This window comes from Aspergillus homomorphus, assembly GCF_003184865.1.
Source record: "Aspergillus homomorphus CBS 101889 unplaced genomic scaffold BO97scaffold_16, whole genome shotgun sequence".
Lineage (NCBI taxonomy): Eukaryota > Fungi > Ascomycota > Eurotiomycetes > Eurotiales > Aspergillaceae > Aspergillus > Aspergillus homomorphus.
Window position 1 is genome coordinate 385,525 of NW_020291902.1, and position 23,757 is coordinate 409,281.

Below are 23,757 nucleotides of genomic sequence, written 5' to 3' on the forward strand. Positions count from 1 at the left end.
GTGTTCCGGAATAGAGTGCGTGCATATAGAGCTCTGTTGACGAAAACATGGATTCATCTCCTACGTTAGTCTTGCCTCATGAAGCCAAAGATTGCGGGCTGCGATCACCAACTGCCCCCGTGACGCAATCGGTAGCGTGCAAGCCTTCTAAGCTTGAAGTTGCGAGTTCGAGCCTCGCCGGGGGCTGTGTTTTTACTGTTGATGTCTATCATCCTAGAACGAAGACTGTAAGAGTAGGAGTTCGTTTTTGATATTTGATGTTTTGATATAGAAATGTATGGGTGACATAGACTTTGGTGAGGATGTTGGATTTAGGCTAATATGGTCGGAGTCACTGGTCGGGTCGGGTGGTGTAAGGGCCGCTTGGTGATTGGTCGGAGTCAGTTCTTGGAATATAATGACAGGCAAGCGGTGCCTCTCATAACAACAGCCCCCGTGACGCAATGGTAGCGTGCCAGACTTCTAATCTGGAAGTTGCGAGTTCGAGCCTCGCCGGGGGCTTCCCTTTCTTTTTTGTCTTTCTCATACCACCCTCGCTATCTATCTTCTTCGCTTGATAGATAGATAAAGCCTCATTCAAGCAGTCTCTTTTCTTTGCCATGGCTTTTTATGTGAAAAGAATTACGCAGACTGTACGCCAAGCTCGCGAAAGGCTCTACCGACCACGGCCTTCTTCCCTAACCCAACGCACCACGACACCTACAGCTCAAGTCGCAGCCACGTCGATCTCCCCTCATCGGTCTTTGTCCGGATCCAGGCCGACGATGACAGCTTCGTATCCTCGGTCCATGATGCCCAATACGGGCAACAACAACCCGAATCCTCGGATTGATATCGCCCGAACCAAGTATAAGGATAGCCCAGGGAGTCCCGCGTGTAGCCCGCATTGACTGCATCCATCTCCTTCGCGCGGTCCTTGGTATCTATCGTCAAACCTCGTACTTTATATACGATGTCCTTCTCCGTCCAAGGACGATCTGCCATCGTCACGGGAGCAGGTTCCGGTTCGTCCACTTGAAAACAGCTGCTACTACCCGTATCTTGACAAGTGACTGAAACATCTACTACAGGCATCAACCTGTCATTCGCCAAGCTGCTACTCGAGAATGGGTGCAGTGTTCTCATCGCCGACCTGGGCTTACGTCCTGAAGCAAAGTCGCTCGTGGACCAGTACTCGACCTCTTCCAGTGGTCCCCGGGCTGTCTTTCAGCAGACTGACGTGACTGACTGGAAGCAGCTGGAGCAGATGTTCGAAGTAGCGGAAAAGGAATTTGGGGAAGTCGACATTGTTTGTCCCGGCGCAGGGATCTACGAGCCCGTATGTGCCCCGGTCCCCGCTTGAAGCAAGGGATGTTGAGGTAGCGTGTGTCTGACTCGCACTGGCTGGCAAGCATTGGACCAACTTCTGGCGGCCCCCTGAAACATCGGAGAGCCAGGACCCACGATATGGTGGTCGGTATGCCTTGCTAGATATCAACCTGACCCATCCCATCCGCACGACTCAACTGGCCATCGCCCACTTCCTCCGCAAGGACACCAGCAGCCAGCGCGGCAAGCACATTGTTCACATTTCCAGCATTGCAGGCCAAAATCCCTCCTTTGCGACACCCATCTACGTAGCCACCAAACATGCGATCAATGGCCTGGTGCGGTCCTTAGCCCAGCTCGATCAGAGGTGTGGGATCCGCGTCACGGCGGTGGCTCCGGGGGTGATCAAGACGCCGCTCTGGACAGACCACCCCGAGAAGATCAAGATAGTCGACGAGAACGCCGATGAGTGGGTGACTCCGGAGGAAGTGGCTCAAGTCATGCTGGCGTTGATTCAGCAGGATCAGGTTGGCGAGACCATTGGGGATCAGACAGGTCAGGGTCCTCAGTTTCTGGTTAGCGGGGGAACTATTCTGGAGGTCTCCAAGACCGTGCGTTCGGTTAGTGCCTTTAATGACCCGGGCCCCGGAAAACGGCCCGGAAATACAGTGTCGGACTCGAATATGCTGGTGGAGGAGGTCTATGATTTGTTGTCCCAGCCGGGGTGGGGAGACCCGAAATTGTAGGCAAATCAGATCGAATGAGATACGATCTATTGTATCGTTTCGAGTGGACCATATGTCCATCGCATTCCTTAACTCTTCCAGGGTAAAAGAGGAGAGTGGAGGACAAGTAGAGGACTAAGTCTCCAAGACTCTAGGCGGCTAGGCAAGGAAAGAAAGGAAAGGGACTCGGAAGCGGAAGTCTGACTAAGGCACTACTAAATTGGGATGGATACGAATTGGCCTTGACTCTCTCTTCCTCTTATCTCCGCCTTCTTTCTCCCTCCTCCTCCCTCCCTCTCTTCAAATCCCCTCCCCTCTCTCCTTTACTCTTCCGCTTCTAAATCTCAAGCATACACTTTTCCTATTGCAACTTTACTCTCCTCCTTCTCCTCCTCCCTCCCTCCCTCTTCCTCTCTGCTGCCGGCGTCGCAAACTCGGGTGGCTTTTATCTCATAGTATGCCGGGTTGACCCACCCCGGAATTCTCCTGTCGTGTGGCCACCTCTTTATCTATCACTTTTTTTTACTCAGTCCCCAACTTGTGCCGGCAACATGATGGACGATGAGGCTTCCATCGGGGTGGCCTCGCCCAGAAATGCCTCTCGAAGGTAAGCAAATTCTCTCTGCGCCCGCTTTCTGCCGGCACTTCTTATCGCTGACGGCTACTGTTGCAGGCGTGGCGGGAGAGGGAAACGGAGCTCCGGACTCCATGGCGATGCCAGCTGGATCAGTTGCGTGATCAACTTGGTCAACACCAGTGAGTCGGAACAAATCACAGCCACTAATTCTTCCAATTAGTCTGGTCTCTAACGGCATAATCTTCCGCTAGTTATCGGCGCCGGTGTCCTAGCCATGCCGCTGGCTATCTCGCATATGGGCATCGTCCTCGGTGTCTTCGTCATTTTATGGTCGGGAACGGCGGCGGGATTCGGTCTATACCTTCAGTCGCAATGTGCACGATACCTCGAACGTGGAACCGCTTCCTTCTTCGCCCTGTCGCAGCTCACTTACCCCAATGCGGCCGTGGTCTTCGATGCCGCAATCGCGATCAAATGCTTCGGAGTCGGGGTCAGCTATCTTATCATTATCGGAGATTTGATGCCGGGGGTGGTTCAGGGTTTTGTGGGCGGTGCTCCGGATTATGACTTCTTGGTGGATCGACACTTTTGGGTAACAGCCTTCATGTACGTTCCACTGCTACGTGGGGATCAGCATTGGGACTAAACTGATGTGTTTCTTGTCAGGTTGATCGTCATCCCTCTCTCTTATCTTCGGCGCTTGGACTCGCTCAAATATACGAGTATTGCCGCCCTCGTCTCTATGGCCTATTTGGTGGTTTTGGTCGTCTACCACTTCGTGATTGGAGACACGACCACTGATCGGGGTCCTATTCGCGTGATTCACTGGGCAGGTCCTGTTCCCACGCTCAGCAGTCTCCCTGTCATTGTCTTTGCATTCACATGCCACCAGAACGTATGTTGCTCCTTCTCGCGATGTTCTTCGGCGCAACTCTTCTGACTAGGACAATAGATGTTCTCGATCTTGAACGAAATCAGCAACAACAGTCACTTCCGGACCACCGGAGTTGTCTTCTCCAGCATCGGTAGCGCCGCTGCAACATACATTCTCGTCGCCATCACCGGTTACCTCTCCTTTGGGAACAGCGTCGGTGGAAACATTGTTGGCATGTACCCGCCAGGTCTCTATGCTACAATTGGTCGTGCCGCCATCGTTATGCTCGTCATGTTCTCTTACCCGCTCCAGTGCCACCCGTGTCGGGCCTCCGTCGATGCAGTCCTGCGCTGGAGACCCAAGCCCTCGGGGCCCAGTGACAATTCGCCTCACCGGCATCCGCTCCTAGGGTCACGAGGAAATCGCAGCCCAGAGCCGATGAGCGACCTTCGGTTCTCCATCATCACTACTACCATTCTCGTATTAAGCTACGTTGTCGCCATGACCGTGTCATCCCTCGAGGCTGTGCTCGCGTATGTCGGCAGCACCGGAAGCACTAGCATCAGCTTCATCCTTCCCGGTCTCTTCTACTACAAGATCTCCTCTCCCGATTCGCCGCACCACCAACGGTTGATGAAGGAAGACGATGAAGTGGGCGATGCCATCATATCCGACAGCAACGATGATGACGAGGACATCGAGACCTCGCAAACCCGTCCGCTGACGGAAAGCGGTATTCTTCGCCGCGGCACCCGCCAATGGCGCAGAGCACTGTTGCGCAAGCTGAGTCTGGCACTCGTCATCTACGGTGTCTTGGTCATGGTCGTGTGCCTCATCACGAATTCACTCTTTCTAGCCTCTCATTAGAATAGAGGCAGGCCTACGCACAGTCAAGCTAGGCTTGGCTTTAGAATTCTTTTCATTCTCTGCCCCACCACTGTCGATCTTTTATAACTTCTTTCTTTCGGATTTTTCCCTTTTATACTCTATTCTATTTCCAATCTCAGTTTCTTAAGCTCTGTCTCTTCAATTCTTATGCTCCCCCCGCCCCCTTTTCCCCGAATCATTCTGCATTGCGTGCAGGTTTATTAGAGCTGGGTCTTGATTCAGGATTATAGTATTGAAACTACATCATTATACCACGGCACCGGCGTTGGGGGGAATCTGCTTTGTTTTTTTGTCGTCGTTAGATAAGTCCCCGGTCCCCAGTCCCCAGTCCCCATTACCCCATTACCCCCATTTTCAATTCTGTTTCCGATGCTCGTTTGGAATATACCAGAGCCAAGAATTCTTTTCTCGTTTCTTCCCTTGCCGACCCGGTTCTCGTTCAAGACATCTCAATACCGTCTCAATTAGTACTTTGGTGATGCGATGCATCCTCTGTGTGACTCGTTTGGATGATTAGTTAGCATGCCAGTAAGAGTCGGAAAGTCGGGACGGGAATAACCCAGACTACAACCAGAAATACAGATATAAGAACTAGTCAATCAAGTTTTGTGCGTCAAGTTTTCGAACAGCGGTCCTGGGAGTTGCCTTATGACTGTCTTGTAGGCCTAGAGTTGATCGGTTGTCTGCTGCACCATCCTTACATGCCCCCTTGTCCTGGTTGGTCGAGTGCACCATGTCAAGAATGAACGGTATCTGCTTTGCCACCACTTCTGGCCTGTCCTGGCCTGTCCTGTCCTGTCCTGAAAGTATCCATGAGGACTACCGGTAAAGTTCCGATTACTGAGGCGGAGACTCGATTAGTTGTTTCCTCGCGACTACAACACAGCCTCCAGCAGGAGATATATAAGCCCTGGAGACTAGTACTAAGATCGAACTGGCATTCTTGACCGTTTACATTACAGACAGAATATGGATGAGATGAACTCAATGCAGCGAACTGATGTCTGTTGTATTGGAAAAAGAAACAAGAAGACGACTAGCTAATTTCAAAGTAGAGATCATCACCTGAATAGAATCTGCGAACGCACAAGGAAAAATACGTAGCTAGTGCCAACGGAAGCCAGAACGGCGGGGCAGAGTACAAATGATGTGATTACAAGCGGAGCAGCGCGACAAGTTCCGAGGGAAAAGGAAAAGAGAAGCAAGAAAGTAAGGAAACGGTCCCTGGATTATTGTCTTGTAAACTCGTGGGGATTTGCGGGGGTTGTATAGATAGGTAGGCATTTATTGAAGGTCTGAATTGTTGAGGGAAGTGCTAGCAAATGTCCGGTGCAGGCAGCATCGAACACACGAGTAGGTAGTCCAGGGAAGCAAGAGAAAGCGAGTACGTAGCCTAGGACTGAGCCATATCCGTCACGTTCACTCAGCCGAAGAGCCTAGCGTATGACTTGACCTAGTTGTTGCTCTGGCTGTTCAAGATGCGCAAAATGGCCAAGAACAGGTTCAGGATGTCCAGGTACAGCGAGATGGAGGCAGCGATCTCCTCCTCGACGTGGTAGTGGCGCATGACCAGCTGGGTGTCGACGAGGATGTAGCCGGCGAAGATCAGGGCGGCGACGCCGCCGTAGACGAGCTCGACGGTGCTGTTGCCGGGGAAGAACATGGCCATGAAGCCGAACAGGATGAGGAACCACAGCGCACCGAAGAGGTAGGGCATCCAGTGCGTGAAGTCGTACTTGGTCTGGCAGGCGAAGAGGGTCAGGGCGACGAAGAGGCCCAGCGTGATGACCAGGGCCTGCAGCACGATGCGGCTCTCGTACAGCGAGGTGACCACACTGATCGAGTAGGCCTCCATGATCGTGAAGCCGGACAGGAACAGTAAATTGGCCGGGTACGACTTGCGCTTCCAGTAGGTGACGAGCATGAAGCCCAGGGCGCCGAAGACCGAGAGGATCATAACCCAGAAGTTGGACTGGATCCAGGTGCGGTAGCTGGGGCTGAAGAAGGAGATCGAGCTCATCGCGGTCGTGAGGAGGAGTTGCACCGTTCTATAAGGGAGTGAGTTAGTTGTTACGGCGCCTGAGAGTAATGATGGTGGTGGTGTTGCTGCTCCGCTCCAAATGTATATCGAGAAGACTCACAGAATCGCATAGACCTTGCGGATGAACTGCATACGGATGGGCAGAGTGCCCTCCGCCACAGTGCCACCGAACTGTATCACACGGTATTAGTTGGAAGCCGTTGAAATGCATAATGCATGCTGGAAGCTCACCTTGAAGTCATCGGGAACATTGTCATCTTCGCTGCGAGGTGCTTGCGAGTGATCGGCAGTTGCCTGATAAGAAGGCGGGGGCTGAGTGTAGCCGCGCTCTTCGAAAGAGTCGCGCTGCGGTGCGGGTTCGTATCTAGTGTTGGCAGCCATTTTGCTCTTGAGCTCGCTTTTGCGTTTGGTCAGAAAGCCGAATGAAATAGGATGGAGTAGAGCTGAGGACTCACGGCTGAAGATAGATAGATATATGGGGGCGAAGTGAAGTACAGTAGAAGGGAGAAGGGTCGAGAACACGGAGAAGCCTCGGGACCCGCGTGACGTCGCCGCAATCACCTGACGCCGCTGGAACGCCTCAGGCAGCACAATTCATCCTCTAGTCGAGACCACTCTTCCACTACTGCGTCCCGTCTACTAAGTAGGACTGGTTTGACACCATCGCATTAGAGGCAGTGCGACACATAATACAGCATACTCTGATACATGCTACCTCCCTGGGTTCTTTCCAAGCGTACGCACAAGCACAAGAATGTTATTAAACTGGATTGCTGAAATTTGAGATCATGATCATCTATGATATGCGATAATATGTATAAAATCTATCCTCTAATATATGCCATGAAAGCAATGATCCTCTGGTCAGGATGAGATTGGACTCTGAGACTGTTCTCTGAGACTGTTACTCCCGCTCATCATCACGATACTCTTCCACTATCACATTCCCCCCCTCCGATGACGGCCGCGAGCCGTCCTCCTCGTCCGTACTATCATCCGGTGTGTCCAACCCCTCATGACCTATCGTCGCGCTTTGCATCTCACCAGGACGTCTCTTACGCTGGAAGTCTTGCGCGTGGGCCGCCGCCAGCAAAGTACCAACCCGAGCAAGACCACGCGGCGTCCGAACAGACAAGCCTGGAGTGGGTGGTGTTCCTTGCTCGGCATCGCCGATAGTAGGGACGGGTGCCAGTGGTTGGTGGTCTTGAAGCTGCATCGCCTCGTCTGGTTGCTCCGAGGGAGCCTGTGGTTTGGGAACGTCGTATGGTAGCGGTACGTCTCTGGATGCCCGGAAGAGGAGAACGTTCGTGCAGTGCTCGTTTTCAACACGGAATATTGTCCACACGCCTCTTCGGCCCACCTCCGAAAGAGCAACGGCAAAACTCAGGACGGCCGAATGCTGGATGTCTTTGCGGAAGATGACATAGAAGATCCAGTTGAAGCGGACAATGACATCGACAACCATCCCCGCATAGTACACCCACGGCTTCCGGAAAGCCAACACCTCGCGAAGCATGGGATTCTTTGCATGAGGGTTCCCCAGACTCCAATCCATCGCAAGATCCCAGACAGAGCAATAGACAGCATTCAGCAACGCAAACGTGATGAACGGGGCCTCAAAGCGTGAAACCTTGTCGATACGGTACATACTCAGGGTGCAATAGTAGAGGACAGTGAACATGTACTTTCCAAAGTTGAGTAAGTGAGGGAATGCGTTCTTCGTGTCGGCGTATCGTCGTAAACATTGCAGAGCTCGCCAAATCCCTGGTAGGCATGCGAAGAATCCCAGCAGTCGGGAGTGAGATGAATTACACTGCTGAGGGTTGTCCCAGTGTTTGGCATAAAGGCAAAAGAACAACTCGATATTCTACAATCCATCAGCAAGCCAATCATACAGCTGTTCGGAGAGGATGAGGTCACTTACGCCCATAGCGTACGTCTGAGAGCAGTACATATCACCGAGGAAAAAGTCCCGAAACTCGACAGGATATAGTCCGGCTAACAAAAGTCGCCACTACCATGTATCGTCAGCACCCGATCAGTGGTTCTAAGAAGAGGCCAACTTACATTAGAGTAGGCCCACCATTTGCGACTGTGGTGATACAAGAAGCGCACGGGCAAGAAAAGAACTATCACCGTCACGCCTATTAGGATCACAGGCCAATAAATATATGCGTCGTTGATCAACATGAAATTAAGCCACATGAAGAGCCCTAGTATGAACAAGAAGAAGCTCGGCAACTGCAGTAGCGTCAGTACAAGACGAGACATATGACGGGCGAAAAGAGCTCACCTCAGTCAATTGTCGCCAATCCAACGCGTGTCTGGTGTCGAACTCAAAGACGAAGACGTAATTGATCTTGGCCTTGGTCCAGACCATGCAATCCAGGCAGAACAAAAGAAAATGCAAAACGATAAGGAAGTAACCACCATAGATCTGGTGAGGTTAGACAGTTCGAGCACTCGGGGATCAGACATGAGAGACTAACCTGAAGCAAGTAGCTTGTGTTAAGCTTCACGTCTGAATCATCATTGTCCAGGTTCCGGCTAGCATAAACCAATGCCTGGGCTGCAAATAGAACGCCAGCCATTATCAGGAGCCCGGAACGAAAAGTATTGGGCGAGTAGTCGCCAGCCTTGTTGACGGTATGTCGTAGCTTAGAAGCGGCAATCTTGCGATTTCCCCGCTCGAAATAGCGGGCATAGAGGTCCTCTGCTGCTGACAACAAATGTTCCGTGACCTCGCTCTGGACAAACCACGCCTTATTGACTTTCTCGGACAGGTATCGCATCGGGGGATGCGCGTTGACAACCTTGTCATATTTCTTGTTGATTTTTCGGAAAGCGGTCCGATTGAGATAGGCGTAAGCCTTCAACAGTTCGACGCCTCGATAGAACTCCTGAATTGCATGCTTAAGCTTTCTCTTGGCGGAGCGATAGGGAACCTCGGCCTTATTTGACTCTTCCGGCCGCCGTGCAAAATCCCGCCGGGTGATGGTGTTTGGTAGATCTTGCGGTTGTCCCACTGGTGTCGCCAATTGGGCCAAGGCTCTGGAATTCTTGCCGAATTGGCGGCCAGGGAAAGCGTCCCTGATCTTGGCTAGACCCCCGAATCCGTTGTTGGTCTGCGCATTATCCTTATTGAGACCGCTGTTCTTCGATTTGCCAAGGACCTCTTGGGTGCGTTGGTCTCGCATGATATGAAGCTGGTTTCGGAGCACCTTCAGACGCTCAGCCGCTTCCTGCTCTTTCATCTGATAGAACGAGTCGATCTTGGCCAGCTCCCCATCAAGAAAGGCAAAGAATTCATCCTGTCGCTTGGCGATATCCGACGTTGGGGTGTCGGTACCCTCGTGCTTTTCGGGCGCATTCCAGTCCTGATAGGACAGAACTCGTTGCAGTAGGGAGCTTCTCCGGTTCGACGGGCCTGCACCGGTATTCCTCTTGTAATCCTTTATACCCCCAGCGAGCTGTGGGGCCGAGGGGCTTCGGCGAGATTTAGCAGGAGTCGCTGGCCGCAAAGTATCATATCGTGATATAATCGGAGACGGACTCTCGGGGCCCTCGTCCGAATCGCCATCTCTCTCAGGCGAAGGGAATTCGACTTCCTTGGGATCAATTGCTGGATCGGGCAGCCGCAAGGATGCTACGTCCGACGGAGCAGCGTGCAGTGGTGGTGATGCGACGATGCTCCCATACGTTCCCTGCACGCCCGAAAACCGCGATCCAGGGGCCCGGAGGGGTTGACGTTCACTTCGCGCCGACGTCGAGCGCGGTGTTAGGCCGTTACTTCGCACCGGCGTTGAGGGGACTTGGAGGGTGTCTTGAGTCACTTCATTTCGGCTTTCGCTTCGAAACAACGATGAACGGCGATCGGAGCCCGGCTGACGGTCTACCTGCTCGTTTGGGGTGGACGAGAAATTGCGAAGGGAAGGATGGCTAGGGCTGCGACTGGCTTTCTGCAGGGCGCGCGAGATGGCTTTGACCTTCTTTTTGCCGGTCTGGTTCCAGTCACACAGCGATGAGTATCGGACCACACGCCGCGCATGGAAGCAAATGTTCGGGGAGGCACCAACCTTGTAGTCGAGATATTTAGCTCGCCATTCTGGAACTAATTCCTGTTCCAGCTCCCTGTCGCCAGTGACTGGGTCAGCAACGCCTCACCAAAATTTACGCATTCCAGAGCAGTGGTGGGTGGGTGAGTGGGTGGGTGGGACACACTTGGCGAATTTCATGCTGGGAAAGCAGAGGCATGAGCGAGCATGATACGGTGGACAGAAAAGATACGGAAGATAAAACCAGGAGGATTTATGACGCAGCAAGTGCCATCACAGTGGCAACAGGATGAAGCAGAAGAATGGTGGAGCAACTTGACAGGGATCCTGGTATCCGAGGATCATCGATAAGGGTTTCCGATTGTTCACAGGCCTCGTAATCCCAGTGCCCAGGGCGATATCAATAGCAATTCACGGCACCGATCAGATCATTCTCCAGGCAGGGGGGACAAACACACTCTCCAGCAAAAGACGAAGAGGAGACTGGGGGAAGAGGGAAGTGAAAAGGAAAAAATAGAAGATAGAGATAGAATGTCACAGTGGAACGAGGGCGGAGTAGAGGCAGATAAGAATGGAAGTACGAAAAACTAGGAAAAGGACGCAAGCAATGGAAGAGGCTAAAAATGCGAAACAGGTCTAAAAGCTAGACCGACGACAAGCTACCAACGGGTCAATGAGACTCGTCATAGCGAGACAAAGAGAAGACACTAGATAGAAGCGAGAATTGGGGATGAATTTGTTGGTTTGGCTTAGCACTTGGCTGGCCGCCAGTAAACCTTCTTGCCTGAATTGGCACTCGAGTCGATAACGCAGTCTGATAGGTCCGGATTTATGCACGTGCAACAGACGATGAGCTCATTTGCAGGAGCCTTGGCAGGGCGGTGAGTCACGGCAGGTACACATTGGTTGCTCTGTCATACCGGACAAAGTATCCCCATCGAGTATGAGGTTTGCCAGTCACACCCACGATCAGAATGCGAGGCAGGCTCGTATACCTTACCCTTCAATCCCCTGTTCCATGGGATGGATGTCTGTATAATGGGGGGGTTCGTGATAATTTCACACCCCCAAAATAAACACAAGAAAGGGAATCCCCAACTCGGAAGAGGAGGGGAAAAGCGGCCTCAATCTGCCCCTCTCTTCCGCATCAAACTATCTTTTTCTTCATACAGGACCCGAAAATAGTTCGAACCGCTGCTCCCTGATGATCCTTGCTTGCCGTCAGTCGCAATCCCTCCATGATAATCCGCGTTACTTGCCCGATTGGGTGGAATCCTACATACTGGCCATGCAGTTTGCGGTGGTCGTTTCAGCCTGCCCAGCGTTTGACCTTCATAACTCTTGCCTCGGCTGCGATTCATCATTACGACTGTTTTGTTTGAATCCCTCTCTGCCTGACCGACTATCATGATTCGACAGCAGCTCATCTGACCTGCACCATACCAAACAGATCATATATGCACGAGAAAGCCCTACGTATTCTTCAGGCCACGTCGCATGCAGCTGAAGCCATGGATTCAGAAACAAGCACCAATAAACAATAAGCAGAAAGGGAGAGAAGAAAAAAAGTTTCATTTGCGAACACAATCATCGTATTATCATATCAGCTCCGCCGACAGGTCCAAATCCAGTCTGTCCCATATCGAACGAGCGCTTTAGTACCAGCCACGGCCCTCAGAGCCGAAGCGGGGAGGAGGGGGGATGCGAGGGTCGAATTCGGGGGCGCCGTGGCGGCGCTCGTAGTGCTCCTCGTACATCTGATGGGCGTTCTGCTCGGCGTGCTGCTTGGCACGGTGCTTCTCAACCTCGTCCATACCCTTGGTCTCGGCGAGCTTGTCAATCTCAGCGCCGACGAAGCCAGCAAGGAGCTCCTTGGCGAAAGCGTGGTTCACGGTCTTGCCTATTGGATAAAATGACCGGTTAGCGTGGGCTGTCGTGGACACGTGGGAAGGAAGATTGGTGTAGGCGAGGGGCAAGTGCATGCATACCCTGCTTGCGCTGGTGGTCCTCGAAGAGCTTCATGCCCTCGAAGGAAGCGGCGCCGGCCAGAAGCTCGTGAGAGAACTTGGCCTCGTGGTGCTGCTGACCCTCGTAGACCTGACGGTGAGCGTCGTCGGATTGTTCTGCAAGGTGAACGTGGTTAGTTGTATTATGAACAAGCCCACCGATGCAGGCAGGTTATGGATGTCAAAGGGGGGTAGGGAGTAACAAGACAGGGATAACCCCGCGATTGGATCAATTGACCGTGAGCAACGGCATAGGTGGGGAGAATGACTTACCCCAGCCCCAAGCCATGGTGTCTGATGTGTGATGTGTGAGGAGGTTGTTTAGAAAAGGAGGATAGTGTTTGCGTGAAGTGGGAGGAAAAAAAGCTGGTAAGAGCAGGACGATTGAGCGCCTTATATAGAGCTGTCCGTCGGCCAAATCCACCTCAGCTCTCTCAGCTCTCGTCGGCTACCCCTCTGAACCCCCTGACCCACTGCTGTCGTGAATACTAGAATAGCTGCGACTCCCAAAGCCTTGTGGGGTGGAGGGTTCTGTTGCCCCTCCATGGTGGGGTGAATCGAAGGAAGATCACATCCAGTAGCTGGACTCGGCGCCACGTTGGTAATCCTCTCACCTCTTGCGATGAGAAGAGCCTTTCCCCGTCTTACATTGGGGCTGCCTGCGCTGTAAGCGCTTCTCTGGTGGCTGACGGACCAATTCTGCTACTGGCCGAGACGGAACGACATAGAGTCTGGAGGGATCGAATAGCATTCGAGGGTACAGGAGTTACACGTATGCGCTGGGCTCGGAAACCCACCAGGGGCACTGGAAGGCAAGGTGGATTTGGCTGCGAGCTGAAACAATGGCCTTCAGTAATAGCTCAGACAGTCATTGGAGGGGCATAGAAGAATCATCCTTCGTTTGGTGGTCTGCGGCGCGTCTGGAAATAGAGCCGGCCATGCCAGTGGGGTAGAATCTAAGCTGACGATTCGCAGTGATTCCAATCGCTTCCTGTGTCTACAATTCTAAGGATCACCAGGACCATCGCCTCGAAAAATACGTACGTGTCCCAGAAGTCCCATGGATACACGGGCGACACCGCTGGGACCAAGATGGAGGAAGGGGATCACCTCAGCCTTAAACTCTGGGTGAGTCCATCTGGCTGTGGATTTAGCGCCTCGGCCTCAGCTCGCCCCGGCTTGGCGAAGGTGAGGACGAGCCGGTCGAACCGGAGGACTTTGTCGCCAAGAAGCTCTTGTCAAGGCTTATCCTCTGCCCTACGCTGTGCAACTTGAGAAAGGCCAAGTCAGGCGTACGAGTACGTAGCCGCCAGCGCGCAGTCTCTGATACTGCACATATCAGATCTAATCTCCCCCGGATCTAGATTTAGCTGCCCGGCCTGGCTGTCGGTTGATCACGAAATGTCAATTTGGGCACGCGCAATGCTGCTTGGGAGTGGGGCAGCCTCGGAGTTAATGGTTGGTTATGCGAGCCCTGAAGTGTCCATATCCCCACAGTCGATTGCCCGATTGATCCTACCGACGACTCCGCAATGTTCGATAGCCTGAGACCGGAAGCCCTGGAGGCTGTAGCGCCCTGGAACGTCGTGTCTGTCGGCTGAAATGGCCTCTGAGCCCGTGGCTTGCTGGCGATGTGTGGCAGTGTCGGACTGTGGCTTGGGCTTGGTGGATAGGAGGGGAAGACATTACGTACTGCTTCAGCTGGAGAATGTGCATTGCGTCTATCTGCCCCTAATGCGGTTCAGCAGTCGGAGCACAGTCGGAGCACAGTTGTCCAGGCCGCTTCTTGGCTTCGTTTCACCGTGATGAGGGACGTCATGCCATGCCAGGCAGAAGCAGTATAGAGCAACGAGAGGTCAACTTGCATTCTCCGTGTCATCATACCATTGTTCCATTGCCCTTCATAGACCTTCCCAGCACCCTCAATCTCAATACTAGAGTAAGCGTTCCGGGGGAGAACCCCCGGACCCCCCTTTCTTTTCAGCTTCCCAGTATCCTCAATCCTAATACCAGAATAAAGCGTCCCGGGGGAGAACCCCCGGGCCCCCTTCCTTTCAGCTTCCCAGCAACTGCACCTGTCATCATGGATCATGGATGTCATGCACAGCTACCTGCAAGAGAATGAGTGCACTGCATAACCACTGCCGAACCAAAGGCGGTAACCACCTCCCGCGCCGCGGCACCTCTGCTCCCTCCCCTCCATCCATCAACCCCTCCATCAACATTCAACAATACCAAGTACAAACATTGAACTCACCACAATCCCCGAAAAAAGAACAACCACACCAAAAAATGACCCAACATCCACGACCCCCAAAACAAACCGACTTCCCTCCGCATTTAACAATAACAATTACCCCCCCAACGAGCAAATCCTCACCCCAACCCCGCAACGCAAGCACGCCGAATCCAACCTCCCCAAATATATTATTGCTGTTACACGGAATAGGCGACACAGCCTCAAACTTCACCAACTTTGGCCGCGCGCTCAACCTCCCCGAAACAACCGTGCTAACGCTCCAAGCCCCGCACCCTCTCCCCTTCGACCTGGGCGGCTTCCACTGGGGCGACGACGTCACATTCACGCCGGCCGGCGAGCTAGATGCCGACGCAGGGTTCACGCGCGCCGCGCGCACGGTCGTCAACGATGTGATCCTCGGGACGCTGGTTCAGAAATGTGGGTATCGTCTCCGAGATGTGCTGGTTTTTGGACTCGGGCAGGGCGGGATGTTGGGTTTGGTTGTTGCGGGGTTGCTGAGGGATCTATCTGGTGGTGATACTGGGGGTAATACTGGTGGTGGTGATGGTGCAGCCGGTGACAATGATCGATGGCTGTCCGGGGTGGTTTCGATCGGGGCCGCGTACCCCATGTCTGCGGTGAAGAATACCACATCCATCAAAAACCGCACGCCCGTGTTGCTCGTGGCCGGGCGGGGCTCGCTCGTGGTGACGGAGAGTGCGGTGCGCCGGACGAAGGATCGCTTCGAGTTTGTCGAGGTCCATCAGTATGCGCGCAGGGGCGATGGGATGCCCCGGAACCGCGAGGAGATGCTGCCGATCATGCAGTTCCTGGCGCGGAGATTGAGGAGTTGGCAGGGCGTGCCTGAGGGGAGTGTGGAGATTTCCTGAAATCAAAAGTTCCCAGTACGTGGGCGAATGGGATGTGCTGTGGGCTGTACGATACTCAGTCGATTCATAGTGGTGATAGTGGTAGTACAGTACATATCGTGTAAGTTCTAGGATCTATCTAGTCGACCTCCTCGAAAGCCTTGCGCGCTCGGTCGATGGCCTCTCGCGTCTCACGCGGAGATACTGCTTCCTCCGCCGGCAGAGGTTGTCCGCCTCTCTGCACGACGCCGCGGAGCTCTTCCTCCGTCTCCAGCAGCGCCGTGCGGCCGTCCTCGCGGGCCTCGTTCTCAAACCACGCCCGTGCGCTTTCCCACTTGCGCTGCTGGCGACGCAACGAGTAGATCAGCCCCACTGCTGCCATGGTGCAGGTCTCATACACCGACGCAGCCGGCCAAGACAGGTAGGTTAAGACCGACAGCGCCGACGATAGTGTGGTCGTCGACATGCTGAAAAGCACAAGTCGCTGCGCCAACGCCTGCAGTGCCGGCGCTGTCGTCTCGACCAGCTTGGTCCGCCGCGTGGGAATCTGGGTCGGCCAGGATGGTTCGGTCTGGCTGGACCCAGGGGTAGTTTCCACCAGGCCGGCCTGCTGGAACCGGCCAGCCGTCCAGATGACCTCCTTCTCAGCCTGGCGTAGGAACTTGCGATCCAGAATCTCCCCAGTGATCATGCCCACGTCGTCCACGCGCCAGAAGAGCTTCCACCACGCAAGGCCCTTCCACGGCTTACTAGCGAAACCTTCTTCCAGTGCGCCGCGGAGTTCCGTGTGCGCCTTCTCCGCCCACTCAGACACCGAACGATCCAGCCCATTCTTCACCTCCAGCGGCACCAACCCCATCTCCTGCTCCTGGACCCTCTTCGCCTCTTCAGCGACAACCCCCGACTCCGCCGCATCCAAGAGCGACGTAATCAATGTACGCAGCGAAGGATCCAGCGGACCCGTCTCCGCACGCAGCGCAGTGAGCCAGTTGACCACGGGCTGGACACCACTACTATTCCACCCGCGTTCGTAGAGCGAGGCATTCTGCACCGACTCCCGGAACTTGGTCAACGCGTCATCCGCCTTGTCAATATCCACAAACGCGACCCGACCGTTATACTTCTCCGGATTGGTCACCGGCAGCTCAATGGCACCGAACACCGACCCGGTCTCTTTCTTGAGATCCGAGCGCGCCATGAGCCCGCTGAACGACAGGAAGCCATCGACGCCGCTGCCGCACACGAGGCTCCGGTGCACGGGATATCGCACCATGTTATGTCGGCCGGAATGCGAGGTCTGGATCGTCACCGTCGGCACCAGGAACGTGTCGGCCGTAAACTTCGTGTTGGCACGGGTATCCGCTCCCAGGCTTGTGATCAGGATCTCCAGGTTGCCGTTCTTCAGGATCGGCGAGGGAACCGAGATTGTGGGGAGGAGGTCGTTCGGTATGCTCTGCGAGACGGGGCCATACCTGTTCCATTCGCGGACTGTAGTTAGCTTTATGTTCCTAGTCTCCCGTCTGTCGAACGCAATCATAGATAGGAGATGGACAAAACTCACCGAATCAAAAGTCCCCTCTCCAACCCTGCCGTCCCTGTCCCCATCTCCTCCAACAAGTCCTCCCAACTCTCCTTGCCATTCAACGGGTCCGCCAACAACAACTTCACGAGTCTGCGCGCCGCACTGATATCATTCAAACCGAGCACTATACCATACATTAGTCCACAACCCAGCCCCATTCTTCACATGAACAACTCCCAGCAGGATCGAGAGCAAAAGAAAACGAATCACGAGAAACGTACCAGCAACCCGAATCAAAGGTGTCTCCGACTCCAGGCCCCTCATCGCCAGCTGCAATCGACTGAGATTGACCTGCTCAGGCGCGACATCTTTGAGCTGGTCAAGCGCCGCATGGAGGTCTTTCAGTCGCGGGGGAATGTTGCGGCCGCCGGCGTGGACAACGGGGACGGTGTTGCTTAGGGGTCGCGGGGCAGGCGTAGACGGTAATGGGTGGGAATGGGTTCGAGAATCTAAGGGCTGGGCTTGCGGTGGTGTGTTGGAGGAGGAAGAGGAGGAGGAGGAAGCGACGCCGGTGGTGCTGTTGGCACGACGCGCGAGAGTGACGGCGGTTTTGGTGTTTCGGCGCCAGGTCGAGCAGGACGGACAGTAGAAAACTGTTGCCGGGTCTCGGCCCGCGTGCGCGAGGCTCGTGGTGAGCGAGCCGCGGATTTTGGGAGGCATTGATGTGAATTGAAGGCTGGGAAGAGAGATGATGGAGATGGAGGAAGACGAGGCAGCCGGACCAAGGTAGCGGCGGATTGAAGTTGGTGGTCTTGGCGGGCCGGGAATCAGCCGGAGAACTTCCACTATGCAAGGTACCAAGCATGATTGACAATGGCGGTGTATCTGTCCAATCTCAGGTTCTACTGAAAGACTACGTAGCTATTATGGTCCAATTGTTACGCTCGCAAGACCATAATGTCAAGCGGCAAGGAGTAAACTCGGTAGGTGAGAGCAGAATTCATGGTGTATCAATTCATCAACTCATATAGTTCAGACGTCACGGACGCCTGGAACTGTTTGCTGTGCAGGAATTACATGATTTATCCCCCGTCCTCCAACTCCGGTCTTTGATACAGTGCTTACCACCGGTGAATCCGCCATCTGATCCAAAGTGGATGTCGCGGGGCAAGGTCACTCGCCCATTCGTTTCGAAGCGCAGAGTTTCGTTCAATACACGGTTGTGAAGCAGTTGCACGCCTAAAATAGCAAGGAAGGATATCGGTCCATATTATGCCGCTTCGCCAAACGGGCGGCATCTCAATTAAATTCTCCGTTTCAGGCTCATGCCTCCCGAGAGACCGCAGCAGCGTCCCGTTGTCGACGAGTCTTACCCGAGCCGGCCGACCTAGCTAAATTAGAATCTGCAATTCTTTTTCAGAAAAGGGGACAGAACTTACATGCTGATCCTTCGAGCCACTGTGGCTAGGCCGGCGTCATTGTCGGCCTCATGCTGAGCCCGCTCCAGAGCAATGCGTCGGTCCTCTTCACTGCGTCGCATGACCTCCTCTTGGGTAGGAGGCAGTCGCTCGTTCTGTAAATCGACCTTGCGCGCATCTTCAAAGTTCGTGATGGCTTGCTTAATGCCCTCCGCTCCCAACATCAAAGTACCCGCGGGAAGACGACCGCCGGCCGCGGTCTTGAGCTCAGTAACCCGCTCGGACTCCTCACGTAGCACCTGGAAGACACGCGACAGACGGCCAATGGCCAGAATCTTGTTCTTGATGGCGCGACGCTTGAACTCGCTACTCTCCACGTCCATCTGCGCCGCGGGTGGTGACGAGGGCGCGGTGGGTGATACGGATGTGGGGGTCTCTTCTTCAAGCTCCTCTTTGGAGCAAGTGTTAAGGATCGCGATCAACATATCTGTAATCTTCTCACCAACGAAAGGAAGAGACCAGGTAAAGACGTCCATGAAGTTCGGGAGCCAGTACGGGTGGGGAGTACAGTTGAACTGTCGGATGTTCATGACGTTGTTCTCATACTTCAGCACGGCGGCCTTGTTGTTGTAAACGTCCAAGTAGTTGGGTGCGCTGAAAATGGTCATGACACTAGGGAAACCCGTCGTCCGAGTCTTGCGGTACATACGATAGCCCGCGTCTTGGGCTTCGTGCGCGCGAATGATGGAGAGGAGGTTGTTCTTCTCGAGGAAGGCGCAAGCAGCAGGATACGAGAAGAAGTACGAGCAGCCTCGCACACTGTTGTGAATGAAGTAGTCCCCTGTCTTCTCTTGTCCAAACTCTTCCAATGGATCAGCCCAGAGGATGTCACACATCAGGCCGTGGGTCGGGGGTTCTCTGAAGCGGTCGATCTGAGGAGAGCGCATTAGCTAGTGCTTCGTAGTATGGCCATGAGGATTACATACCGCCTTGATATCTTCCAAAGTATGCAACTCAGGGCTCAAACCACCGTGGATACACAAGAACTGCTTGTTCATGACCGCGGCTAGCGGCAACGAGCAGAAAGACTCGATGCAAGCCTCATAGATGCGCTCGCTGTACTTGTGCTTGCACTCCAGTTTAAAGGTGAAATAGTCCGTCAGATGCCTACATTCGTGATTACCCCGCAGCAGCCAGAGCGTGTTTGGGTACCAGATCTTCAGGGCCCAGAGGTACAGCACACACTATCGAGGAGAGTCAGACCGAAGCGGCTGGTAACAGTGGCAAGAAGAACACGTACCTCGATACTGAAGTATCCTCGGTCGACATAATCACCGAGGAAAAGATAACGGGTCTCGGACGGGTCGCCACCGACTTCGAAGAGCTTCATTAGATCGTAATATTGACCGTGGACATCTCCGCACACGGTGATGGGCGCATCCATCTCCAGCAGGTTGGGCTCAGCTCTGAGCAGCTGTGTTCCAGCTTGTATGATCCATAGCGCTTGGTCCTCCGTGAGACGACCTTCCCGATAAAAGTGCTGTTTGAGAAACTGGAGGTTGGGCTTGGAGGGGTCCTCGGGAGACCAGAACTGATCGTCCGACGGGGTGTTCAACGCCGGCGCTTGCACCTCTAGACGGTCACCAAACGATTAGTCGACCAGCTTTGTGCAGAGGGGCCAACATTGTTGGTAAGAGAATGAACAAACCTTTGATGACACGCTCGAGGGTGGACACCTGAGTGCCATCTTCCATGACATGTAACGTGAAGTCGATCTCCGGGACCGGCTTTTTCTCCGTCACCGCACGAGCGATGTTGCGATCCATGGTGGTTGAGGAATTCGAGGCACAGAAGGGGTTAGATCTTAGGCCAGGAAGAATCGCAAGCACGTTGTGCCCCGGAGGATGAAGAGAGGCGAGGGGAAAAGGGGAAGGGCGACAGCGCGGAGGCCAGTTGTTGGTGGGGGGTTAAGCGCGGGATGGGGGATTTCCCAGCCGAGACACGAGAGAGTAAGAAGGATGATGAACAGTGGCAAGGTCGAGGCGACAAGGATGATCTCGGGGCCAAAAGAGAAAAATGTAGTGTGGAGAAAAGAAACCCGATAACAGGGTCAGGAAAGAGGAGTAAGAAGAGGGGGAAGTAGTGGACACTAAAGTAGAAAGAATTTTAAGGATTTAACGATCTTACTACTTATATCAGATTGGGGGGGGTAAGAGTGGGAATTGAAGGCCTAGCCAGTGCAGAATAGGAGAGAGAAAGAGGGTCACTTGAGACACTCAGACAATACAACAAGTGACACTGAACAAGAATCAAGATAAATAAGCAAGAGGGGTACGGAATAGTTATTATACAATCAAGGAAAGCTGTCAGACGAGCTGAAACCGGGTTCCGTTCCTCTCGAAATCGAATAGATTGAAGATGAATTGATAGATAACAACTTATTAGGATAATAATTGGATTCATTCAGCTGCAATTCGACGTCAGACCCAACAAACCGTATTTACAGGTAAGCTTCAGCCGCGGTCGGGGATTACCGCGCCGTGACGGTCCCTGTAACTTTGCTGCTACTCCATCAAGGCGGGGAAACTCCCATGTCGAGAATACAATGCCGATTCGGGTCATACTCCTCCATTAACTCTCGATCAGAAGAACCACTTCCTCTGTACCTTCCTGAAACACTAACCACATTGATATATCTCAGCACTTATCATCAAGATGTACGAGTCCTACCGTACGTACCCCTCCCTCGCCATTGATCTATCATCATCGTCTGACCTCGATCTAGGCCCTCACCCTCTTCTAGCCCAAGTCCCTTTGACCGTCTCCCCATTCATCAATCTACCCACCACCGTCACCCTACCCTATACATACAAGTCGGTCCCGTCCACAATTCCTCCCTCCGTGACCGTTGACCCCAGTAACCCCGACATCAAGACCCGCTACGTAGTCTCCTCCAGCGGGGAGCACGCGGCCTCGCCCGAGGAGATCCTCGCCTCGTGCAACGCCCTCGAGCAGCACCTGAACAAAGCTCGCAGCGACGCCGAGAAAGCGATACGCGATTGGGAGGAATCGATCGCGCAGCGTGACTTGGCCGAGAAGCGACGGGTCGCGCCTGGATGGCTGGACCGTGATGAGAAACTTCTCCAGCCGCTCAATGCGGCCGGGTCGGGTACGCGCGAAGAGAATCAGTCGAGCTTGCTGGACAGCTCGTCGGCAGCTGATCCGAGTGCTGCTGCCTTGCCGTCGATGGTGCCGCATGATGAGGGGGAGGAGCTGGATCGGGCGTTTGGGGGATTGAATGTGAAATGAGGGGTCGCTACTTGAGTCACGACTTGCTTGTTAATACAAGCTTATCGACGGGGACTCTGTATACCAAAGATACCCAATACAACTCGATGCTCTCGACGAGGTCAGTGTGCGATGGTGTTCGCACGGTGGGACAACCAGAGGTCCCTTACGCGGCGCGCACGGGAGACAGCTTCGATGCTCCGCATCAAATGCGGTCGACTCTGGATTCATACCATCAACGCATAAAATGGGTTAATCTGGAAGTCGCGCATGCGCATGTGAATGAAACAAACTGGGATGATTTCACAGTTCACTTGGCAGTTCTGAGCGAGAGAGCCAGAATCAAGTTCAGCGAAGGCGTTCACCGTGGGAGTATATAGAACTACACAGCGAGAAGCAAAGTCATATTCCGACGAGCACAAGGGGTTTGACCGACACCCTTGGTATAATAATATACTTGCATAGCTATTAGTACACAAAATAAATAAAAGCCACTGGGACCCAGCACCAGGACTGTGACGCAACCACTAAAGCCCGAAGAGTCGAGACAGAAGCTCCTTCCGCCAGCGGCCCGCAGCAGTAATAAGCTCCGACAGAGCTCCGCGCCGGAACCAGATCTTATCAGTTTTCAATTCACCTCCCCTCCGTCCGTCCACTTTGCATTCTCAACCACCACCATCACACCTCACTCCCACCCTACAGACCCAAACACCAAACCAAAAATGGAACCCCTAACCACAGCCCCAGACACAACAACCTTCACCCCCCTAGCCGAGCACCAATCCCGCACGCCAAGCTCCTTCCACTCAGGCCCAGCAATCCTGCACTACCACAGCACGAACTGCAAACTGGTAGTGCTCGAGCGCGACCTCCACGCTCACGCAACCCTGCGCGCCCTGCAACCCAACACGAGCACAAACGGCGAGCATGCGCTTGCGCCTACATCTACGACCTCAGCCGAAACAGCATCCACCCCCGAAAAAGAGGTTACGGTAGCCGGCATCAGCGTCTGGGTTACTTCCGAGTACGTCTGCACCTCACCCCCCATCCATGACCCCAAAACTAACACACAAGGAAAGCAAATTCCTCCTCTACTCCCCCACAGCAACAGCAGGGCTGCAAATCAGCTACCCCTCGATCTCTCTACACGCCATCCAACGACTCCGACTCCCAGAAGAAGGCCCAGAAGGAGACGAGCACCAAGGGCTATACATGCAGATCGCCACGCCATCCGCGGGGGGTTTCTCCGCCGATGAAGACGACGAGGAAGCATGCACGATCATGACTCTCGTTCCGCCTGCGCAGCAACAACAGCAACAAGCCTCCGCCGCCGCCGATGACAACGCAGAGAAGTCCGAGGGAGCAGGAGAAGAACACGAACTAGAGACACAGACGCCCACTCAGGCGCTCTACGCGGCTGTCTCTGCGTGCTCGAATTTGCATCCTGATCCTGTGGAACCTGGTGAAGAAGGGGAGGATGATGATGACGAGATGGGGGATGGAGGAGACAGTGCGTTGTTGCAGTCGGGGTTGATTGCTATGGGGAACGGGGAGGGCGGCTTGCCTCCGCCTGTGGACGGGAGCTCCGGGTGGATTACCGCCGAGAATATGCACGAGTTCTTCGATGAGGATGGGAACTGGATTGGTGGGGGCCAGGAGCCGACGTTGTCGCTGGGTCCCGGGGCCGGGACTGTGAGACAGCGGGAGGATGGAGAGGACGGTCAAGAGGATGAGAATGTGGATGGAGGTGATGAGAGTGAGGAGACCAAGTGGAGAAGAACGGACTAGACGAAAGAGCCACGATGAAGACAGGCGCTGTCTAGGACAGACGCTCAAAGCTAATAGGATAGTCATAATAAATCGTGATCGTGGGATAATGAGATTAAGGGAGTCCGTTGCATTGGCTGTACTATTAAACTTGTATTATATATTTATCCTACCTACGAC

At 53.9% G+C, this 23,757-nt stretch overlaps 9 protein-coding genes and 2 non-coding genes across 11 annotated transcripts; 6 read left to right on the plus strand and 5 right to left on the minus strand.

Annotated features, from left to right (window-relative positions):
* Nucleotides 1-113: 113 nt before the first annotated feature.
* Nucleotides 114-186, plus strand: BO97DRAFT_t138. The gene has a single exon. It is a non-coding gene; the product is annotated as a tRNA-Arg (tRNA).
* Nucleotides 187-429: 243 nt separating this feature from the next.
* On the plus strand, nt 430-501 carry BO97DRAFT_t139. Its single transcript has one exon. It is a non-coding gene; the product is annotated as a tRNA-Arg (tRNA).
* A 451-nt stretch (nt 502-952) lies between these two features.
* On the plus strand, nt 953-4,351 carry BO97DRAFT_451409 (uncharacterized protein; the record flags this gene model as incomplete). The annotated part of the gene is made up of 9 exons (XM_025698980.1): nt 953-1,004; nt 1,071-1,318; nt 1,392-2,050; nt 2,383-2,488; nt 2,564-2,640; nt 2,707-2,789; nt 2,862-3,216; nt 3,277-3,505; nt 3,563-4,351. 9 exons carry the CDS (start codon nt 953-955, stop codon nt 4,349-4,351), a joined length of 2,598 nt encoding a protein of 865 aa, XP_025551888.1.
* Nucleotides 4,352-5,573: 1,222 nt separating this feature from the next.
* BO97DRAFT_405316 (Bax inhibitor-1 family protein) lies at nt 5,574-6,871 on the minus strand. Its single transcript, XM_025695161.1, has 3 exons — nt 6,645-6,871; nt 6,514-6,584; nt 5,574-6,420 (listed from the first exon to the last, which is right to left on the minus strand). The coding sequence occupies exons 1-3, from the start codon at nt 6,792-6,794 to the stop codon at nt 5,826-5,828; spliced, it is 816 nt and encodes a 271-aa protein (XP_025551889.1). The 5' UTR covers nt 6,795-6,871; the 3' UTR covers nt 5,574-5,825.
* Nucleotides 6,872-7,046: 175 nt separating this feature from the next.
* On the minus strand, nt 7,047-8,395 carry BO97DRAFT_53833 (EXS domain-containing protein). The gene has a single exon (XM_025700889.1). The coding sequence runs from the start codon at nt 8,092-8,094 to the stop codon at nt 7,318-7,320; it is 777 nt and encodes a 258-aa protein (XP_025551890.1). The 5' UTR covers nt 8,095-8,395; the 3' UTR covers nt 7,047-7,317.
* Nucleotides 8,396-12,123: 3,728 nt separating this feature from the next.
* BO97DRAFT_344228 (DUF3759 domain-containing protein) lies at nt 12,124-12,598 on the minus strand (the record flags this gene model as incomplete). Its single annotated transcript, XM_025691725.1, has 2 exons — nt 12,124-12,368; nt 12,457-12,598. Coding segments are annotated over 2 exons (387 nt in total), but the record flags the coding sequence as incomplete, so codon positions are not given.
* A 1,812-nt stretch (nt 12,599-14,410) lies between these two features.
* On the plus strand, nt 14,411-15,700 carry BO97DRAFT_405319 (alpha/beta hydrolase). The gene has a single exon (XM_025695162.1). The coding sequence runs from the start codon at nt 14,596-14,598 to the stop codon at nt 15,601-15,603; it is 1,008 nt and encodes a 335-aa protein (XP_025551892.1). The 5' UTR covers nt 14,411-14,595; the 3' UTR covers nt 15,604-15,700.
* Nucleotides 15,701-15,721: 21 nt separating this feature from the next.
* BO97DRAFT_368218 (uncharacterized protein) lies at nt 15,722-17,824 on the minus strand (the record flags this gene model as incomplete). The annotated part of the gene is made up of 4 exons (XM_025692692.1): nt 15,722-17,054; nt 17,144-17,288; nt 17,386-17,613; nt 17,692-17,824. 4 exons carry the CDS (start codon nt 17,822-17,824, stop codon nt 15,722-15,724), a joined length of 1,839 nt encoding a protein of 612 aa, XP_025551893.1.
* Nucleotides 17,825-18,108: 284 nt separating this feature from the next.
* Nucleotides 18,109-20,817, minus strand: BO97DRAFT_368221 (serine/threonine-protein phosphatase 2B catalytic subunit). Its single transcript, XM_025692693.1, has 5 exons — nt 20,231-20,817; nt 19,823-20,154; nt 19,509-19,766; nt 18,544-19,454; nt 18,109-18,491 (listed from the first exon to the last, which is right to left on the minus strand). Exons 1-5 carry the CDS (start codon nt 20,346-20,348, stop codon nt 18,428-18,430), a joined length of 1,683 nt encoding a protein of 560 aa, XP_025551894.1. The 5' UTR covers nt 20,349-20,817; the 3' UTR covers nt 18,109-18,427.
* Nucleotides 20,818-21,139: 322 nt separating this feature from the next.
* On the plus strand, nt 21,140-22,224 carry BO97DRAFT_470207 (uncharacterized protein). The gene is made up of 2 exons (XM_025699927.1): nt 21,140-21,253; nt 21,308-22,224. The coding sequence occupies exons 1-2, from the start codon at nt 21,238-21,240 to the stop codon at nt 21,829-21,831; spliced, it is 540 nt and encodes a 179-aa protein (XP_025551895.1). The 5' UTR covers nt 21,140-21,237; the 3' UTR covers nt 21,832-22,224.
* A 235-nt stretch (nt 22,225-22,459) lies between these two features.
* BO97DRAFT_477736 (Voldacs domain-containing protein) lies at nt 22,460-23,718 on the plus strand. The gene is made up of 2 exons (XM_025700578.1): nt 22,460-22,834; nt 22,890-23,718. The coding sequence occupies exons 1-2, from the start codon at nt 22,533-22,535 to the stop codon at nt 23,596-23,598; spliced, it is 1,011 nt and encodes a 336-aa protein (XP_025551896.1). The 5' UTR covers nt 22,460-22,532; the 3' UTR covers nt 23,599-23,718.
* Nucleotides 23,719-23,757: the final 39 nt, after the last annotated feature.

Coding starts and splice junctions, on each gene's coding strand:
- BO97DRAFT_477736 (XM_025700578.1), top strand. CDS start 22,533: ATGGAACCCCTAACCACAGCCCCAGACACAACAACCTTCACCCCCCTA. Junction 22,835..22,889: donor AGCGTCTGGGTTACTTCCGA/GTACGTCTGCAC, acceptor ACACAAGGAAAG/CAAATTCCTCCTCTACTCCC.
- BO97DRAFT_405319 (XM_025695162.1), top strand. CDS start 14,596: ATGAGTGCACTGCATAACCACTGCCGAACCAAAGGCGGTAACCACCTC.
- BO97DRAFT_405316 (XM_025695161.1), bottom strand. CDS start 6,794: ATGGCTGCCAACACTAGATACGAACCCGCACCGCAGCGCGACTCTTTC. Junction 6,585..6,644: donor ATGTTCCCGATGACTTCAAG/GTGAGCTTCCAG, acceptor CGTGTGATACAG/TTCGGTGGCACTGTGGCGGA. Junction 6,421..6,513: donor CGCAAGGTCTATGCGATTCT/GTGAGTCTTCTC, acceptor ACTCCCTTATAG/AACGGTGCAACTCCTCCTCA.
- BO97DRAFT_53833 (XM_025700889.1), bottom strand. CDS start 8,094: ATGTTCACTGTCCTCTACTATTGCACCCTGAGTATGTACCGTATCGAC.
- BO97DRAFT_368221 (XM_025692693.1), bottom strand. CDS start 20,348: ATGGATCGCAACATCGCTCGTGCGGTGACGGAGAAAAAGCCGGTCCCG. Junction 19,767..19,822: donor GAGGATACTTCAGTATCGAG/GTACGTGTTCTT, acceptor TCTCCTCGATAG/TGTGTGCTGTACCTCTGGGC. Junction 19,455..19,508: donor CTTTGGAAGATATCAAGGCG/GTATGTAATCCT, acceptor CGCTCTCCTCAG/ATCGACCGCTTCAGAGAACC.